Genomic DNA, 21,055 nt, shown 5'->3' with positions numbered 1-21,055 from the left:
GGAAGAACGGTTAATTGAAAAAGAAGGGTAATTTACTTTCTTTTAAAGAAGTCTGTCACTATTTACTGAACTGTACTTCCAGCAATTTTTTTTTTTTTTCCAATCTCCATTCTAATTCTCAAGAGTAGAACAGTGTCCTGGAATGGAGTGTCATCTTTTTGCTCCAAAAACCTTATGAGGATTTCCCCTTATTCACCTGCAGTTTGTACTTACTTACTGGCTTTTAAGGAACCTGGAGGTTCATTGCCGCCCTCACATAAGCCCGCCATTGGTCCCTATCCTGAGCAAGATTAATCCATTCTCTACCATCATATCCCACCTCCCTCAAATCCATTTTAATATTATCTTCCCATCTATGTTTCGGCCTCCCTAAAGGTCGTTTTCCCTCCGGCCTCCCAACTAACACACTATATGCATTTCTGGATTCGCCCATACGTGCTACATGCCCTGCCCATCTCAAACATCTGGATTTAATGTTCCTAATTATGTCAGGTGAAGAATACAATGCGTCCAGTTCTGTGTTGTGTAACTTTATCCATTCTCCTGTAACTTCATCCCTCTTAGCCCCAAATATTTTCCTTAGCACCTTATTCTCAAACACCCTTAACCTGTGTTCCTCTCTCAAAGTGAGAGTCCAAGTTTCACAACCATAAAGAACAACTGGTAATATAACTGTTTTATTAATTCTAACTTCCAGATTTTTTGATAGCAGACTAGATTATAAAAGCTTCTCAACCAAATAATGACAGGCATTTCCCATATTTATTCTGTGTTTAATTTCCTCCCGAAGTATCATTTATATTTGTTACTGTTGCTCCAAGATATTTGAACTTCTCCACCTCTTCAAAAGATAAATTTCCAATTTTTATATTTCCATTTTGTACAATATTCTGGTCACGAGACATAATCACATACTTTGTCTTTTCAGGATTTACTTCCAAACTTATCTCTTTACTTGCTTCCAGTAAAATTCCCGTGTTTTCCCTAATCGTTTGTGGATTTTCTCCTAACATATTCACGTCATCCGCATAGACAAGCAGCTGATGTAACCTGTTCAATGTAACCCGTGCAGTTTGTACTAGAATACACAATTCAGGCACCATTCGATAACCCAATAGTCAGTTAATCCAGAAATGGATAATCGAGGCTCTACTGTATTTAAGAGTTCTTTAGGTGAAACCTGCCTTGAATTTCACATCATTATCGTTTTTGTGAATGCCGTTTGCTTGTTCACAGTATGGGCTTCCTTTTGGATGGTGGAAACATGAAAGAGAACACTGCGAAACAAGATGTTTCTGAGTGCAACATAGTTTTTGTCTGTGATAAAAAAGATAACCATGCAGAAGAAAATCATATTTTTGCGACGGTTGCAACTGATGTAGACAGAGAATGTTTGCATAACAAAGTACAAAAGTCTAAATTGAAGTGCTCCGAATGTGGTTTATGCCATATAAATTTCACTAGACAAGCACATTTAACGGAGCACAAATATGTTCATACAGGCGAAAAGCCATTCCGATGTAAGATATGTAAGAAACGTTTTTCTAAACGAGGTAGCTTGGCGCAACATTCACGATCTCATTCTGGAGGAAGACGACAATTTAAATGTGACTTTTGTAATAAACATTTTTCCCAGCGTGGTCACTTAATGGAACACGTAAGAATTCATACGGGTGAAAAACCATATGTTTGTGAGACTTGTAATAGAGGGTTCTCCCAGCACGGACATCTTTCATCTCACATAAAGACGCATACTGGAGACAAACCATATAAATGTGACATATGCAAGAAAAAATTTTCATCTAGTCGTTATCTTGTTGTTCATACACGTAACCATTCTGTACGTAAACCGTTCAAGTGTAAATTGTGTGAGAAGAGTTTCATACAGCGGAAGGATTTTCAAAGACATAGTCGAGGTCATAGAGGTGCTAAATCATACAAATGTGAAATATGTAATGAACAATTCCCGGATCAAAACAGTTTGGCTCGGCATAGAAGGACACATGCAGAATCCATTCATAGGTATGTGTCTTGGAAAGTATCCAACAACATGGAGGGCACATTATCCCCTGCATTAGAAGGTCACCTTCTTGCCATGTAAATACTAGGGAGGATCGGAAAGTAACGCACAACAATTTGTTTATGGTATACTATTTTCGTTAGGATGTTCAAAGTTGGCAGATAGTTTGAATCTTGCACTACAGACAGCAATGGTTCGATTAGGTGTCATCCTGGCAGAATGAGCAGTAACTACTAGAGACCAGCAAATCAGACAAGACCCATGCCCATACCTGCTTCCTGTCAGGCTTGGGTTCCGGTGACGATACAAAGCAAGTTAACTTCTAAGACTGAACCCATTGAGCTCGGGTTTTATAGGTTCAGTCCAGGCGGGACCCAAGAAAGCCTGCCTGTTTGCTCGTATTATAAGGTTGAGTGACTTGCATTCACGGAAGCCAGTCTGCGCTGGTTAAGATGAAACAGTACTAGTTTGAAACCTAAGTTCGTTGGCTGTTTAGTCACTTCAAAAAATCTTTATCTTATGGTCCAACATGGCAGATAATTCTTGATTAAAGAAACACAGTTTTACAATTTATTGCACTACAGAATTCATAAAATAATAAGACAATATTATACATTTCATATTCCTGCAAAGTGCATCTGACTCAACAAAATAGTAACATTTCGTAACTTGTGGCTAGTTGACTAGTTGAGAAGAGAAGAGAGATTATAGAAAAAATATTTCATTTTAACTTTTTCCTTATCAACAATTAAAAGCCTCATGAATACCTGTAAAATGTATAAAAGTTTTTCGTTCTTCAGAATGTTGATTTGCTATTTAACTTCTGAGGTACAGATTTCTCTTTATTTATGAAGCTGAAAGTTTGAATGGTTTGCATTAAATTTATATTACTACGATGAAAAGGAAAGTGCAAGTAATTTATAATAACTGTTGGCATTTAATGGATATTATGTTGACGAGAAATAGTTTTCTTTGTCTTTATTAGCGGTATGTTTCAGAAGACAACAAATTAAGTTTTCAGTAGTTTGTCTATATCTGTAGGCTTCTTGTCAGGTTTGAATGACTTGGTTGATATTTATCATGCATCTGAAAGCAGCTCAGTCTGGCGCAGGTCGGCAGAACCCAACAGTTCTTTCGGGTCACTCTTAGGACTGTTTGGGAGTCATGTGCAACCACACTGCCTGCCTCCTTGTGAGGGAAGGTTGCAGGCGGGCGAACGATACAAAGCGTAAGCCCGCTTATAGACATAAACAGTCATGGGCAAGCCTGATAGACATTTTGCCTGTCTCTGGTAACTACTGAATAAAGATGGTGTGTGTGCTAGCATTGTCTTCTTGTGAAGAGCAGCAAGGTGCAGTCCATTTTTTCTGAGCAAAACAAAAAAGTCCGAGTGAAATCCACAGGGAAATGTTGGAGGTGTATGATGCTGATTGTCTGGACTGTAGCAACATCTCCAGGTGGTGCAGGTTCTTCAAAGAGGGCCGAGTAAATTTTACAGATGAAGTACGTTCCGGCCAACCAGTGACACTGCAACACCACCCAATGTCAGAGGCATTGAGGCGGTAATCACCCACTGCTCAGACTTCGCACCATCTGAGTTTCACCTCTTCGGACCAATGAAAAAATTCCGAGGAGGCTAACACTTTGGTTCCGATGAAGAAGTGAAATCAGTCATGTGCAGTTGGCTATACACCCAGAAAACTGAGTTTTATGAATGAGGTGTACTGAATCCGGTGTCATGATGGAAATGTGTCGAGAGACTTGGTTCCTGTGTTGAAAAGTAGGTAAAACCTGTAGCTTTTTTCTGCATTACTTTGTTTTGCTTACCTGTTAAATACGTTGCTACAAAAAGTTGTTGTGCATTACTTTTCGATCCTCCCTCGTAATTACGATATTGATGAATTTGTACTGTTATTCATATTCGAAAGAATATATTTAAGAAAATGTTGGCTACTGTAATATGTAAACTGTACAAGCTGAAGATCTAAGTATATGCAGTGATCAATATGAAACAGTGAAATAACAAAGCATTTTAAAGTGTGTTTTGTAATTTTAGCTTTTTCTGTCATCCTATGTTTCATTTCCACAAACTGATCCACCTTCCATTTTGTTTTTCATTTAACACCAGATTTGTACTAAGATCTGGGTATTGACTGCAGAACAAAGTATGTAAGCAGTAAGTATTACAGTGCAAATTAATTTATAAAGCGGAGATCTAAAGAGCAGAGCATAAATTTGTCAATAATATTTTAAGTTAGAAATACAGAATTGGTTTGGAGGCTGCAAATTGTAAGAATATAACTTCTTGTGTATTGCAGAATAGGTTTATATTGTACCAGTTTTCGGATGTAGATACAGGGTGGAAGTGAAATAATTCTGCAGATTGAAAGGGATGATAAGGTGGATGAATATTTTGAAATGGGCAAATATGAATAACAAAACTGGAAAAAATATATTATATTAAATTGTGTACTTTTTTCTCACATTGGTGACATTTGCTCCTATTATTGAAGATTCTGGTATCAGTTGAGCTTAAAAAAGTTTTTATGTGAGATTTTCTAATTAAAAAAATAAAACCAAGGGATTGTTATCTTTCCCTTACAGCCCATTGTTTAAGGTATGTTCTAAACTTCTGTACTTCAGATTTAACTTGTCTTCGAACATTTTTTTCTTCACAATCAGTCATATCTGCTATTTTCTTTCTTTTTTTTTATGTATTCTTTGCCATAGTCCCTTTTTTTCTGCAACTGCTCTTCAGTCATATTTGCCCTCTGCCTACGTATCTTCTTCCTTTCATATTTCCTTTCATCATCAGACTTTTTTCTTTCCTATAAACAATCACATGAAATAATATTCGAAGTTACTTTACCCACCAGTATTTAATAATTGTATGTTAAATGAAACCTCGGTCCCACAATAAAGGGACCAACGTTACAGGGACCTTGTTACAAATTAGTATAATTTCCACAATAGTTCTGACAAAATAAATCGTTAAAAATATCATGTAATGTTTTGCATATGCTACGAAAGTTTAATATATACAAATTATATTTAATGCCACTTGGGACCGGTGTTACCAATAGAAAACATAACATTCAGTCATCAGTGATGATTTTTGTATTTTTTCAATAAAATAAATTATGACAATGGACGAAAAGTTTTTTTAACAGGCGTCATGTTGACCTCTCATCACTATCAACCGTTAAAATTTACCACATGAAGCAAAATTGTCTTTTGTGTAGCTCTTTTAATTCGAGGGACCGGTGTTACGAAATTTTTGGGGACAAACTTTACGTAAAAGATGTGTCCTTTCAGAATTAAACAACAATTCTTGTCTTTCATAAATATTTTAACTATTTATTTTTATAATCTTGGCCGAGGAAATAGAATCAAATCGAAACATTCCGAGAAAAACTTAGTAAAACAGAGTAAAATGTAGTTGGGGACATAGGGACCGTAGTTGCATTTTGACGTTTGGACGTTATTTTTTAATTATAAATTTTAAAATTAATCCTTTTATGCTTTGTTTCTAACTAAAACATGTGAGATTTAGTTAATTAAACGCAAAAGTAATCAGTTAACATTTTCAAGAAACTCCTTAAATCAGCCGGGACGTACATTTACCCATTTCAGAATATTCACCCAGGTTCCAGTACGCTTAAATGAATAGAAAACCTATATTAGGTTTTGTGATCAAATGCAGGTTAATTAGAAAATTGAGTTGAAAGTTTCAGCAGTCTGGCAACATCACTGCTAACACACATTTCTCGTAATACACATGTCTTGCTAGGTGAGCTACTCTTTGACTACATTCTGTACTCTCTGAGTAGATTAGAGTACTACTGCAGTAGTATTACTGTACCAGTCAGATAAATTAGTTTCCTATGTGTTGAATAGGAGCATGTTACCATTAGTGCAGTGGCGGCTTCTCAAGGGGGTTGCAGGTTTGTACACCCCCCAGTAATGTTCCTAATCTCCCGGCTTTGTTACTTTTAAAAATATAATTTTATTTTACAATTTTCATTCATGACTATCTGCAGCTGGCGTCTTGTTTTGTACGTCTGCAGGAGCCTCCGAGCCTCTTGGTTTGCAAAGATGTTGAAAACCTAGGGAAGGTAGTTTATAGAGATGTTCGGCTAATGTGGGACAGGGGGGTTAGAGGCGTGGTCTACTGCTTTCCTCATTGAGAACGGTTTGTCGCACTCCCTGATAGGGACACCAACGTCAGTGCAGAAGAAACTAAATTCACTGGGAAAGTATCTGTTTCAACTAGACATTTGTCCGAAGTAATAAGCATGAAAAATGTATTCATTCGGCTTGTGCAAGGAACAGTCGCATATTTTGCATATTACTTTCTCAACCTACATGCACACAAATGGCACAATACATAAAGGAGCTTCTATTTTGTTTTAAAGTTCTAAGAGTTATCATTCTGACAATAAGTGCTGCTATCTCCCGACAGCCTACAAAAGCTGCATTTGAATTTTATGAACGAAAATGTTGCACTTGGTACTTGATAGCATTCTGATGACGATTCTGTGCTCAAATGTTTTTCATGAGGGTAAATCGCAATATAGAGAGCTCCGCCCACGACCCCTTCCACTTTTGGACTTTCTGTATAAATAGGTATCTTTGTATTTAGTCATTTTACTTATTAATTGCATATAAATTAGCTTTATATGTATACGCCCTCAGGTATACACGGTTTTAAACTTTAAAGTAAAGTATGTTTAACTCCTCTTCGATATCCATTGTGCACCACCATATTTTCAAACCACCAGCCGCCACTGCATTAGTGTAAGAGCAGCTTATCTTTTATGTACTGTGAACTCTTGGGTAAGAAAAACAAAACATGCTCCTAGTCAACACATACGAAACTAAGTTACCTGTTGGTACAGTAATACTACTGAAGTAGTATGATTATGAATTCTAACATACTGCCATCTGCTTAAGCATCTTTTTTATATAAACACCAACAAAGGTATGCTGTGTAATACCACAGTGTGGTATATAAAGTCACAAAGCTCAATACATAGTAAATATGCATCCATAGATAGTTGCTAACCACTAGGATCGCTACTATCGCCTCATTACAGACAATGCAAAATAGTACCTGCACAGTCTATTGTTCCTAGTACCCTCACAACTCGAGCTTCTTGACTGTATACTAGACTGTGGTAATATGTAGTGACAAAGGATTGCTTTCTGTTTCCTCTTGCCAAAGAGCTCACAGTGGAAGATATGCTGCTCTTACAGTGATGGTAAACATTTGCTCATTGCTAAACTGGAGAATTTGCTACAGTAAGCTTGAACTGTGCCATTACAGTTACGACCAAATTGAACTGAATATACAATGTCGCCAACATAAGGACATGGCATTAGTCTGTGGTGTCGTTAGAAGGAGAAATTTGTTTTTTTCTCTCTATCCTTCATTCTGAACATTACTGAGATAATTAGTTCAAGAATCACCCTGCAAAAGCGCAGTAAATTTACATCAAGCAGCAGCCTGCTACCAACACTGAAACACAAAAAGTCACTAATGTCTGATATCACCCCATTTGACGGTACTACTTAAGGGGAGAAGATAGTTAAATATGGTGAAAAACCGGTAATTTCTTTTTCTTTAAAGTACTTGTTGAAATGTGAAAAACACATTACATAAAATTTAATGCACCTTTTTGACCTTCTCAACTGCTGTGACACCATTTTGGAAGCTTTGATGAACAGGGTTACGAAGTGACTCTAAACTTTGATTGCAATTTTCTGTAACATTTTTTTTCTTTTTTTTTTTTTATCAAAAGTTTTTCTCTTTAAAATACTTTTAGATGAGTGAAGAATACATTACATAACATTTTATACGCATTTTAAAATTATACTAAACTTTGGTTCCAATTTCCAATAACTTTAATTTTTTGCTTTAGTCCACACAAAATATGTCAGGAACTATTAATGTTACATGCATGATATTTAGTACACAAAGTCGTTAGGCTATTAGGAACTTTTCTCTGGAATAGAAATTTATTTTGTTGCATTTGAAAAATTTACATCCATATTTCTATAAAAGTACCTCTAAAATTCATCCTCAATATGGGTCCAACTGTGTGTGTCATTGGATATTAACTGTCACATTTTCAGGTATTGTCAGACCATCAGATCTGTGCCCCTTCAGCGCTGTCTTCTTGGAAAAGTTAACGCCTGTACTCACTCCAGTCCACCCGCTTTCCTCCCACCACATTAAACAGCAGGCCACGAACCTTGCCGAATAGGGATGTTGCCAAACGTCCGTCAAACGGTGTCATAAATAACTGGTCCTCAATGCTACATCATTTGTTTCAATCAAAATAAATCTTGTATTTCTACATTTTTTAAACCTAAATCCCACGTCTCGAATCACTTTCTGTAGTGTTTCTCCAACCTTGGAAATTATTGCTTCTCTCGCAACCTTCAGTAATTTCTTCAATTAGGAACTTCTTTCTGCACCGTATAAAATTATTGTATATTTCTTCTTAAAATATACATCGGTTCATATTATCTACAAGAATTAAAGGTTCCCTTGGTCTCTTATTCCCTGGTGATTCTAGCTTTTCATCTCCTGCACAGACTCCCTCTATCCTGATTTTCTTCATTAGGCGCACTTGACTGCCTATATAAATTACATAACATTTTGTATTAGTATTAGTTAAGGGGACACTCAACTATATTTTGGAACTTTTTTCCTATTTGACCAATCTTTTTCAAATTTGGAGAAAAAGTTTAATATACACATGGAAAGTAACATGCAAAATCTCAGCTCATTAGATCCAATACTTTTCAAAATAAAAATATTTCAATTTTTAATCAATCATTAATTGAAATATCACTTTTAATTATTATTTTTTATTTTTTGGCTTTGTGCATTTGACTGTGACTTCTCAATGAATAGGGGAAGAATTCTGCGTATTGATTTAGTTCTGTCACGTAAATTAGTGTAGAAATTTAATTTTTCATTTCTATGACACTTTTTCTCCAATTTTTAAGTTAAGTGTCCCCTTAAGTAAGTAATTTTAATATGTTATCAATTGAAATAAAATAAACCTCACCTGTGATTGCAGCTGCTCTTTTCATTCCCTTATTTATAGGAAAGAGATATTGAACTGTTTGTTTCTCTTCATCGCAAAATGCTATTACGTACTTGCTTAATAATATTTCTTTTGCCACTCCGTGCTACAGTATTCATGTTGAATTGACAACACTGGACTGCAAGTGCAAATAAACTGTCCTGCAAGAAGGCTCAAAATTGTGAGTAGTGGGGGAGAGAAAGGGAGAGAGATAGGAATGCAGGGAGAGAAATGAATTACCGAGGCTGAGAAAAAATTAGAGTTCAGTTCGCATATCTTACCGGGGCACAGATCCGATGTCCGAGAATATAGGAGATTCGGCAACTTTAGTAAAGCAATATTAACATTGCAATAAATACGGCTTTTATTGCTTTACATTATAGTTGAAACCGTGTATTTGAGATAACTATGTGTAATTAAATAATTAATGAAATCAACTTACCTGCTTGTCTTGCTAATAAAATAATTTTCTGAGCTCTTGTCAACATCTTCAAACATGTCTTGTAAGTTATAATACAACTGAAGACCTCCCTGGAATAAGGATGTAACCAATAAAACTGTAATTCATGTTTCAGGAGAAAGGAAAATAATTTCAGGGGCATATTTCACTAGGTTTATATTTACTATCATAGCCATTTGTCTAAACAAGGATACAAATTTATTCAGCCATTGAATGCAATAATTTATTGTCATAAACAAATGCTTTAATAGTACATTATGCAACGAGCCTATAATGGTAGTAATTAAGACGCGAGTATGTTTATGAAACAAGTGCAAGCGAGTTTCATAATTTTCATACGAGCGTCTTAATTACTACCATTATAGTCAAGTTTCATACGACTTTTTATGGTCGACCATATTTCTAACTTGAAATTAATCATAAGTATTCATGTTATTCTTATCTCACTGAGGAGCAGAACTGACCTTGTGCAATACCTCGTAAATTGTGAGATGTGCGCAGACGCGAAAGTATTGATTTTTTCCGAGAAACAGATGTCGACATTGACCTTGATATAATCTAGAGAGTAAAATAAACATTAATCTTGATATAACCTTGAAATTGAATTAGACATTGAAAAGCGAGATGACAAATTGAATTTATTTGAATATTATTTACAGTTAACGCTAATTATTAAAGTAACAGAGCTAGTTGTCTTTCGATTGCATATCCGAGAATAATTGAGACTTGCACTTTCATATTGCTACAATGGTATTTTCTGAACTTTAATGAATAGGTGTACTTTAATGAGGTCCATTAAAGGGCTGCTACCAGGTGTATAATTAGTACATTTCGGGATGGTCGAGCATAAAATTACTTTTTCCACTTACATCACATATTTTAAGAATTTGATGTTACATCCTTCTTATAGAGAGTCATCAATTATGAAAGTAACATCGACGCTAAAAGATCAATAATTTAATTTCAGACAAGTGTCCACCAGATATTCACTATGTGAAACCAATTAAGTCCAGGTTAGTCTGTACTGCATCAAAAAACTAGACAAGAGATTACCACTAAGTCCAATAATGAATGTCTCCTGTCAAAAATTTCGTGATTTGTGACTTAGTAAAATGAGAAATTCTCACTAGCCAGTTTATTTATTATTTCAGGACTTAAATGGATTTCACCAGTCGATAGAGCAAAAAAATACCATAAAGTAATATAAATAACTCAAAAATGCAAAAATCGGACTTGGTAAGTTTCACTTGTATGCCAATGACATTGTTGCAGCAAATTTTCTAGGAGTTATTTCTTTCAACAGAAGATTTATATTTTAAAACCTATGTACATGTTTCCAGTAACAAAAATGCATTTCTATCAACACGAAACTTCTATAACAGCCATCAATTCATTACTTAAATGTCAAAAGCAGTGATGTTTTGCTCGATTGGATGGACTGATGTCTGACTCTAAGCCTGAATAGTAAGTAAAATCCACTTTCATAACTGCCATTAATTTTTATTATAGTGTTAAAACAATTTTCGTTTTTTTTTTTTAGCACCAACCATTATATACTTGGTTTTGAGCTGAACATATCAGAACTCATGCAGTGATCATGAAACTGTCTGCTTGATAATTATGACATTCTCTGATCTTGGAGATTTTAAATTTTGTTGTGTGTGCATCATACTTTAAGTCTATATGATTAGTATATAAGTTCCAGAATTTCAGAATATTGAAAATGAAAATACCTCAGATTTTCTTTACACTCTTAAGAAAATGCTGACATTTTAGATCTAATAATAATGTATGTGTACGTTAACAGAAAACCACAATTCTTAGTCACACAGAGATTGTGTGCACTCGATGTGGGTCTCTGGCATTTCGTCAGCCCACGCGAGTTGTGTGGATATAAAGGGAAAGGTTGAGACGGTGTCGGGTGGAGTTCCCGGGTAGCTCAGTTGGCAGAGCGCTGGTACGTTCAACCAGAGGTCCCGGGATCGATACCCGGCCCCGGAACAATTTTTCCTTGAAATTCTTCAAATCTGCTTTACAGGGAGCTTTACCTGAAAGACTAGATTTGCATAATATATACGTCACTGTGTACGTTAACAGAAAACCACAATTCTTAGTCACACAGAGATTGTGTGCACTCGATGTGGGTCTCTGGCGTTTCGTCAGCCCACGCGAATTGTGTGGATATAAAGGGAAAGGTTGAGACGGTGTCGGGTGGAGTTCCCGGGTAGCTCAGTTGGCAGAGCGCTGGTACATTCAACCAGAGGTCCCGGGATCGATACCTGGCCCCGGAACAATTTTTCCTTAAAATTCTTCAAATCTGCTTTACAGGGAGCTTTACCTGAAAGACTAGATTTGCATAATATATACGCTACTATGTACGTTAACAGAAAACCACAATTCTTAGTCACACAGAGATTGTGTGCACTCGATGTGTGTCTCTGGCGTTTCGTCAGCCCACGCGAGTTGTGTGGATATAAAGGGAAAGGTTGAGACGGTGTCGGGTGGAGTTCCCGGGTAGCTCAGTTGGCAGAGCGCTGGTACGTTCAACCAGAGGTCCCGGGATCGATACCCGGCCCCGGAACAATTTTTCCTTGAAATTCTTCAAATCTGCTTTACAGGGAGCTTTACCTGAAAGACTAGATTTGCTTAATATATACGTCACTGTGTACGTTAACAGAAAACCACAATTCTTAGTCACACAGAGATTGTGTGCACTCGATGTGGGTCTCTGGCATTTCGTCAGCCCACGCGAGTTGTGTGGATATAAAGGGAAAGGTTGAGACTGTGTCGGGTTGAGTTCCCGGGTAGCTCAGTTGGCAGAGCGCTGGTATGTTTAACGAGAGGTCCCGGGATCGACACCCGGCTCTGGAACAATTTTTCCTTGAAATTATTCAAATCTGCTTTACAGGGTGCTTTACCTGAAAGACTAGATTTGCATAATATATACGCCACTATGTACATTAACAGAAAACCACAATTCTTAGTCACACAGAGATTGTGTGCACTCGATGTGGGTCTCTGGCGTTTCTTCAGCCCACGCGAGTTGTGTGGATATAAAGGAAAAGGTTGAGATGGTGTCAGGTGGAGTTCCCGGGGAGCTCAGTTGGCAGAGCGCTGGTACATTCAACCAGAGGTCCCGGGATCGATACCTGGCCCCGGAACAATTTTTCCTTAAAATTCTTCAAATCTTTTTTACAGGGAGCTTTACCTGAAAGACTAGATTTGCATAATATATACGTCACTGTGTACGTTAACAGAAAACTACAATTCTAAGTTACACAGAGATTGTGTACACTCGATGTGGGTCTCTGGCGTTTCGTCAGCCCACGCGAGTTGTGTGGATATAAAGGGAAAAGTTGAGACGGTGTCGGGTGGAGTTCCTGGGTAGCTCAGTTGGCAGAGCGCTGGTACGTTCAACCAGAGGTCCTGGGATCGATACCCGGCCCCGGAACAATTTTTCCTTGAAATTATTCAATAATAATGTAGTTCTTTATTTTTGTAAATCCTTGTACTTCTATGACAAATTCAATAGCAGACTATTAAAAGTTGTTTTTGTTTCGAATGTAGACTAGTGTATTTTTAATTTGCACAAAAGAAGGAATGTAGGCTAGTGTATTTTTAATTTGCACAAAAGAAGAAATCTTCTGAAATGCTGATACTTTAAAAAACAATGAAGTCAGTTCAGTTAACAGTTTATTTTCACATTAAACAAACAACAGGTTCTATGTACATTGCACATTTAATCTCACAGCACACTTTTGTTAGTTTTCTATACAACATTTTACACCACATTAGAACAATTAACAGTGAACTGTTATTTTATAATTATATATCTTCTTTTTTTAATTAGTTGTCTTTATTTTGGAGCAATATTAAAACTAAATTGCCCCAATTCTCGCCCCCCCCCCCCCCCGAAACACAAGGTTAAAATATTTTATAAAATTTATTAATTTCATAACCAGTAAATTTTTTTATGTCCAAAGTAAATGTCTTTTTATAACATCATATTTTGCATGAGAATAAAAATATAGTTAGAATTCAACAATGGAATATATTCTGCACATTAAAACCTCCTTTAAATTGTATCATTGTTTCTTACCTTTAAGATATAATTTTTTTTTCATAATGTTTATGTATTTAGCAAGTTGGTTTGCATTTTTTTGTATATCTACGTCTAAATTCATGGCCTATATATGATATAACGTCCTATGAGCTGTACAAGAATACATTTATTGCACATTCATTTGGTACAAATTGCGCCATATTAGTCCTTCGGTATACTTAAATTTAATGCCGTAATTTTCTTAAATATTGGCCTATCATATGTGTGATTTATGAAATTACTTTATAGGAAAAATATATTTGACAAAAATATGTATTTGTAATGAACTACGACATATTTACTCTCGTTTAAAGTTGTTAAGTTTTTGTACATTCAATAAAATTAACGTTAGGCCTCAATTTTTATAATAATTCTGTAATTCGGAATGTCTAACAATAACAACAGATTTCGTAACTATTCATTATTCAATTAAAAATGTTTTATTTTGTAAATCGTATCATATATTTCATGTAATTCATAATTTTGTTCAAAGTTACAGCCAAATCTAAAAGAAGTACTTTTATTTTCGGAACGAATTGTCGATAATAATATGGATTTAAATGATTGGTTACTGTCATCATTTCGATAATCATCCCTGTCTTATAGACCATATTAACGTTGATAATCGAAGCTCTACTGTAGTCTCATGAATCAAGTGTTTCAGTATGACAAATTGTATGATAAGAATTTGTATCCTCGAGTGCTATCAGCTTCCACTGTCGGAAATTCGGAAACATAATAAGATTTTTAGTCGCAAACTTAGTTGGGCAGACTCTTTCCAGCTGATAATAGTGTTAGCAGTGTTATTTCCCTCTTGCTGTCGGATGTTTATTAAGAACATAATTACAATAAACAACGTATTTTTACCAGAGGGACATTCAATAACCCATACTAATTATCCATTCCCAAGTCGACAACAGTAGTGAGCAAAAATATTTATATAGGCTAGCAAGAGATGCTGGCAAAAGCCTTTCAGGCCAAATACACTAGAGGATATAAATTCTACTGTCAATAAATTAATCACTATTCTCCGTGGCAAATCTGTATATGAGGAGAACCAATCGGAGAGTGCTGCTACGTTGTAATATAAGATGGCTTGTGCAAGAGAGTGATGTCTCGTGTGAGAGAGAGACGGCGATACCGAAGCCAGAGGGAGGGAGAAATCAGTTTCCCACTGTGTTAAATATGTATCAGGTAGCTCCTAAGATAGTCAATTAATCACGTAGTCTACAATCGTGCTGTAATTTTTATATTTGATACGTGAATGTTTGAGGAAAGAATAGAAAAAAATTCGAAATCAAAATCTTTTTTTGGAAACAGAGAAAAAATAGTAACTTCGAAGTGATCTGTTCAAAATAGACACACCTTCAGAAGTCAAACTTTTTTGTTTTTCACGTTAGATGGGGAGTCAAAGTGAGTGAAATGTTGAGAAAGAATGGAAATTACTTTTAAAAGTTATTGCTACTCAAAATCTTTACTGGTTTCCGAGTTACAGTGAGTTAAACGACCATTTTCGCTATAGCAAAGGACTCAAGACTGAGCTTTTTGTCTGTTAAAAGAGGAAGAATGCTGGAATATAAAAAAAAAACTCATAAACTCTGAATATCAATTGTGCGTGGTCTGCGTAAAACACGACCTTTTGTTTTTTCTATCACTTGCTTTACTGAATGGCAAAGTGTAACAGAAATATTCTTTCATATGAACTAGAAATGACTTACTTTTTGTGCAAATATAAATACAGAAGAAGAATGATAAGAGTGTAGTTGTTTTCTATTTTCTTGTATCTGTCTTGAGTAATGCAGGCATTCTAAACAATAGCGCTATTCATCTGGAATGCATTAAGATCAAAATACATATTTTGCTATAACCCATATCCTTGTAATAATTATACAGAAGGAATGGTTTGACCTAAAATTACGTTTTTTTTTCTAACATATTTATAAATACATTCTCTTCATGTCTGGCAAACTACTGAATTTCAGAATTAAATAAATGGCGGACTGTCAACATTTTGCGGGAGCTGTGAAGCCGCTGAAGGTCAAATGCAGGAGGTTTGCTGCGGAGAATAGTTGGTGTTAATGAAGTTCATACAAGTTTGTACACTGGACAAATTCCTAAGAAGATGTTTCATGGCAGTAACTTTATGGATGCATATGAGAATTCATAAAATGTTTCCAGCTATAATTTACAGGTTAAGAATTCGTAAAAAGATAGTGAAAAAAATTAAAATTATTTCGAGTTAATATTATTGTTACCAGGATCTCTTCCAACATATATGTTGAATACAGGAGACATTTAAAGGCAATATAACTTATTTAAATAGTATAGTTTCTAGGAATTTATCTACCAACTGTACTATTAATTACCAGTAGGCCTACAATTTGAAGGTAACTAAATGTATTGGAAGCTTTTCACTAACTTACTGTTGACTATCATTGTATGAACTTTGCAACAAATGTTAAACTTGTACAGCCATATAATACTATTGAACTGCCAACACTATTTCCCTCATAAGTCATTACATTTTAGTGAAGAATATGATTACATAATGTCTTTTCTGGTTGTACACAGAGATTCAATAAAAATGTTATTGTCATCTTAACTTTCACTATATCCAACCTGAGTCCTTAGTGAAGACAAGAAGGAAATGATTCTATGTGTGAAAATAAATTAACTACATATGAGACATGAAGGATGACTGATTCCAAGCCATTGTTGTAAGACTTAACTTGGAAAGGAAGACGAAGAAATATATATAAAAGTTAAACAAACTTGTTTTTGCTACCTTTCCCAACCAATTTAGATTTCTCACATACTTCTATGTGATGGTAAATAAAATGTTATATACGGCATTCATTTTGTTTGCTATGAAAATGTATACATTGAAATAGATTATAGTATACACTATTGAAAATCATAAAATAGTTCAAGAAAGCTTCAGAAGAAAAGAAATGCAGAATGTGTGTACACCTCATATTTAAGTTTTCAATGACAAGTCTAAACTTTGATATTTCTTATTAAATTCACACTACAGTGAAATCTCTCATTTACGGACATCGAAGGGACGTAACAATCTGTCCGCATCTGGGAGGTGTCCTTTATTGGGAGGGAGGCTCCCCAATCCAACAGTAAATTTATAATATGTATTATGTATCCCTTCACACTTTAAATGAAATGTATTACTGTAGTTTAATTCTAAATACAGTATACTGCAGTAAATTCTTTGCAACTTTGAACTACAGTAGATAAGACCAAAAAAGAAAATACGGTACTGTGCCATGCAATTTTATTCTAGGTCTACAGTTATGCAATACTGTAATTTACAGTTTTCAACTTAACCTTTACATTCAGGTGCCATGTCTCTCGAAACAGAACAACTGATTGAAGTGAAGAGAATAATCCTACTAACCCTATCATGTGTTGAATACAATTTCACGATCGCGGAAACATTGGATCGATCAGACAGGTTAAATTTTATGACTTTGTTTATCCACCCGCTTCCAGCTAACAAGGGGTAGCCGGCTGGGCTAGTGGTAGCCTACGAGACACTTATTGTCTTCTTTCATGTTAAAGAATTTCTCTACAGTTCTCAAAACTAAATTTTTCATTTGTGTAACACATTAGGTCTTGAAATCCAAGTTCTGTCCGCAGTCAGGAGGTAAAACAAGCTTTAGGACTGTGAAACAGCTGTCCGTGTCTGAGAATGTCCGTAAACGAGAGTTAAATTTATCATTATTTCTATATTATTTCAGTTGGGACAGAAAAATCTGTCCGTATATGAGGAGTGTCCGTATCTTGGGGTTGTCCGTAAGGAGAGGTTTCACTGTACCAGTAATGTTTTTATGGGGTGATTAATTTCTCTTACCTCTGACACATTTCGACATTGTTTAAACCTGTTCTGTCACAGTTATATTTGAATATAAAGATTATAGAGTTACAACTCTCCACTACCTCTTCCTGGTACGTCACAACATCTGTTATGGTGAGATATCAGTTATAAAATGGGGTGCACTTGGAAAAGAGCTGTGTTAAGGTGCCTGCAGTATGATTCCAACTCAAATCGATGTGAGACTTAGATAAATGTGCAGTAGGCCTATTATATGACATGCTGAAAGTGATGAAGTGCGTTTGAGTTTGGTAGAAAATAGTGTGAAGACTGACATATCAATAGTGCACCAGTGACTGTAACCATGCAAGAAAATTGTAATAAAATGCTCGATCCCATGTTACATGCTTGATGAATATGTATCGGCGGCAGATTGTGGAGGAAACAAAAAGTTTAGTTTATTTTAGTTTAGGACATGTTAGGGGTGGAGCAAATGTGACCTCGTATAGGTCTGTTCTTGAAACAGTAATGTTAAGAGTAATGGTAGTCTTATCTTATGGCTGTTGTGTATAAGTGAAGAAACTTTGCTATTGCTCTTTAACTTGCAAATCTATCAATTTATAATTTTTACTGCATGCACACAATATTTGCAGATATATTTTGGTTTTTAGATTATCCTTCTATCTCATATACTTGATTTTATAAAAATGTTTAAACCTGAAAAATATTAATTAAATTTAGAGGTTAGTTAAAACATTGGTATTTTAGGAACATTTTTCTCAGAAACTAATGGGGCCAGGAAGCTGAAATTTTGCACACTCCTATTTCATATGATGGTGAAGAAGCATGGCTACTTTCACGTAGTTATCAAAATTGTTATGGATTTTACAGTCAGAAAAGTATGAAAAAATATGAGAATTTTTAAATATATATTTTTTTCAGGATGGAAAATACTTTTTTACTGTTGAACGAATATTCATAATATGATAAAAACGGCGACAAATGTAGTCTGTTGTTGGTAACTCTGTAGCATCTATTAGATGCTTTATGGTTGTTCTAACAGATGGAGTTACTTATCAACAATGTGACGCTGAAATTTGTGTTCACGTTACTGCCCAGCGACAATCCTGATGTATTTTTATATTTGTGATGAATGGTTAATTAATATTAACCCGATGCACTCACAATCACACTCACATTCATACAAATTTCCAGACTCTAGACACCCAGGGAATTCCTCTTCTTCAAGAAAAATTCACCGAGAGCCGAGCCCGGGAATCGAACCTGGGACCTCCTGATCTGGAAGCCAGCATGCTGACAAACAGACCACGGAGGCAGTCAAATGTAGTCAACTGCATTGGAAATATGCTGGAATTTTTGGGAACCTGTAGTGCAAAGGGTTTCTGAGAAAAAAGTTCCTAAAATACAGTCAATTCTGGATATAGTGAACTCGGTTATACTGAACATTGGACTATAATGAACATAAATCGTTGGTCCACACCCTCATACATTAAAAAGTACATTAATATTTCCGTTTATAGCGAACCCTCGCTTTGGTTATAGTGAACCTTAAAAATTGAAGTTACAAGAGTTGTATCCGGACAAATTCTTGTTTGAATTCAGACCTTCTTGTATAAAATTTAAAGAATGAGTTGAGAACAACATTCTCAGCTTCTTGCTCCTTTAGTCAAAGGACAAAGGATTAGTGATTCCTAGACAATGAGCTGTACTGTAAATCCAGGCAACGTGTGACGACCTTGTCTCAAACCACTGTCGAAGGATTGCCATTCTGTTCTCAGGCACACTACTCTACTGATATTTCTAATCCTCCACCGTCAAAGGATTGTCTTTTGTTCTCGGAAATCTTTCCATTATCATGGAAAATGAAATTGCTTTCTTTTATTAAAAAGGGACGGACATTATGTGCAGAACATAAATGAAGGTAAGATTCTGATGGTTTTCAAACTCCATCAACCCTCTCTCAGTTTCCATTAAGTGACCCGGGAAATTCCAAGGCTGTGTACGCAGTCATACCATAACCGCATTTGTCATTTCTACCTGATCAGTCTGTTTCTAGTGTTCGAACAGTGAATGTAGTGTATAAAAATGTCGAAGCGTAAAGTGTTTTCTTTGGAAGATAAAGCTAACATTATGAGTGAAATCGAACGTGGTCTTTCGCAAGCAGACGTGGGTCGACAGCATAGTTTAAGTAAATCAAGTGTGAGTACAGTGTAATCCATTCCACAAAAATGAAATATTTTAATTACTGTATAGTATTTTATTTTCTTGTTCACAATTTCATTCATTTCTGTCATTTAAGGTTTGGGGAGAGACACTTCAAATTTAGTGAACGAAATATGCAAGTCCGCAGAGGTTCACTATAACCGCAATTGACTGTACCTATGTTTTTAACTTAAATTTAATTAATTTTTTCAAGTTTAAAAATGTTTATAAAATCAAGTTTAGGTAGAAAGGTAATCTGAAAACTAAATATACCTGCAAGTATTATGTGTATGTTGTAAATTGATAGATTCAAAAGTTGAAGAGTACTGGTAATAGCAAATTTCTTTACTATACACAACAACCATAAGCTCAGACTACTCAGTCCCCTTAAGTTTCTGCAGAATTTCTACAGACTGCATATTCTCATATACAAAAGATTATACTAATCTTTATATTTTTAACGTTGATATATTTAAGAAAAACGAAATTTTATTCACTATAATTTTATTCACCTAAAACTTATATTTCAAGTGAAGTGAAATTCATGAGACAGCAGGAGTAACAAAATGGAATCATAAACGGAATGAAGAAATTCTGAAAGGGCTTCAAATAGAACCAGTTTCACAATATGTAAACTATCAAAAGTGAAAATGGGTAAGACATGTTAGAAGAATAGAGAGATGACTTATCTTAATCAAATTCTGTGGTATGTAGCACATGCAAGATGATCTATTGGTCACTGAATAAAGCGATGGACTGATGGGAGACTATAACAGACCACATGGTTTAATAGGCCTACGTATTTGAATGATGATGATAAATTCATCAGCTTTATAGTCAAACTTTTATTGACTGTATTGTTGTTTAGTCAACTGTTCGAAAACAGGTTGGAACCTCATAAGTGATACCAATAAGGCATAGCTCACGAGGTAAATAACCAGAAGATAGTGAAGTAGGGTGGTTAATTCCTTTTCCCCCTTCATTGCATACATTGCTGACCAGTAAGAAATTACACTAATCAGACTTCAAATGCATACAAACAGTTGTTCTTCCTCTGACATATATCGTCAAGTGATATGTACAGCTTTGTAGTAAATGTACATATCAGAAGTAGTAACTGTATTAATGTTCTAATTAATGAAATGAAAAATAGTGCCAGTAGTATTAAATTTAAAACGTTCGTAAGTAAATAGAACTAAATATGAAATAATTTTACAATTGGATTTTATATAGATTGTTCGTTTCTACAATATTTCTTCATAATTCCGCGATTATAAATATCTATCTACCTACGTAACATTTTACAGAATTTCACATTTTAATTGTA

General features: G+C 35.3%; 1 protein-coding gene across 14 annotated transcripts in view; it reads left to right on the top strand.

The window, feature by feature from the left end:
- LOC138703707 (zinc finger protein 501-like) overlaps positions 1 to 16,267 on the top strand; it is a 31,243-nt gene extending 14,976 nt beyond the window's left edge. For 9 of the 14 annotated variants that reach the window (XM_069831819.1, XM_069831824.1, XM_069831817.1 and 6 more), the window contains one exon: positions 1,237 to 4,060. In XM_069831819.1, coding sequence (XP_069687920.1) covers positions 1,237 to 2,101 — 865 coding nt within the window. In that variant the 3' untranslated portion in view covers positions 2,102 to 4,060. Of the gene's footprint in view, positions 1 to 1,236; positions 4,061 to 15,661 lie in introns of those variants that run through there. The other 5 variants (XR_011333234.1, XR_011333235.1, XM_069831829.1 and 2 more) reach the window with 3 other exon arrangements.
- The last annotated feature ends 4,788 nt before the right edge of the window (positions 16,268 to 21,055 follow it).

This window comes from Periplaneta americana, chromosome 7, assembly GCF_040183065.1.
Source record: "Periplaneta americana isolate PAMFEO1 chromosome 7, P.americana_PAMFEO1_priV1, whole genome shotgun sequence".
Classification (NCBI taxonomy): Eukaryota; Metazoa; Arthropoda; class Insecta; order Blattodea; family Blattidae; genus Periplaneta; species Periplaneta americana.
Note: the sequence above shows the minus strand (reverse complement) of the source record. Positions and strands in the feature narration are given on the sequence as shown.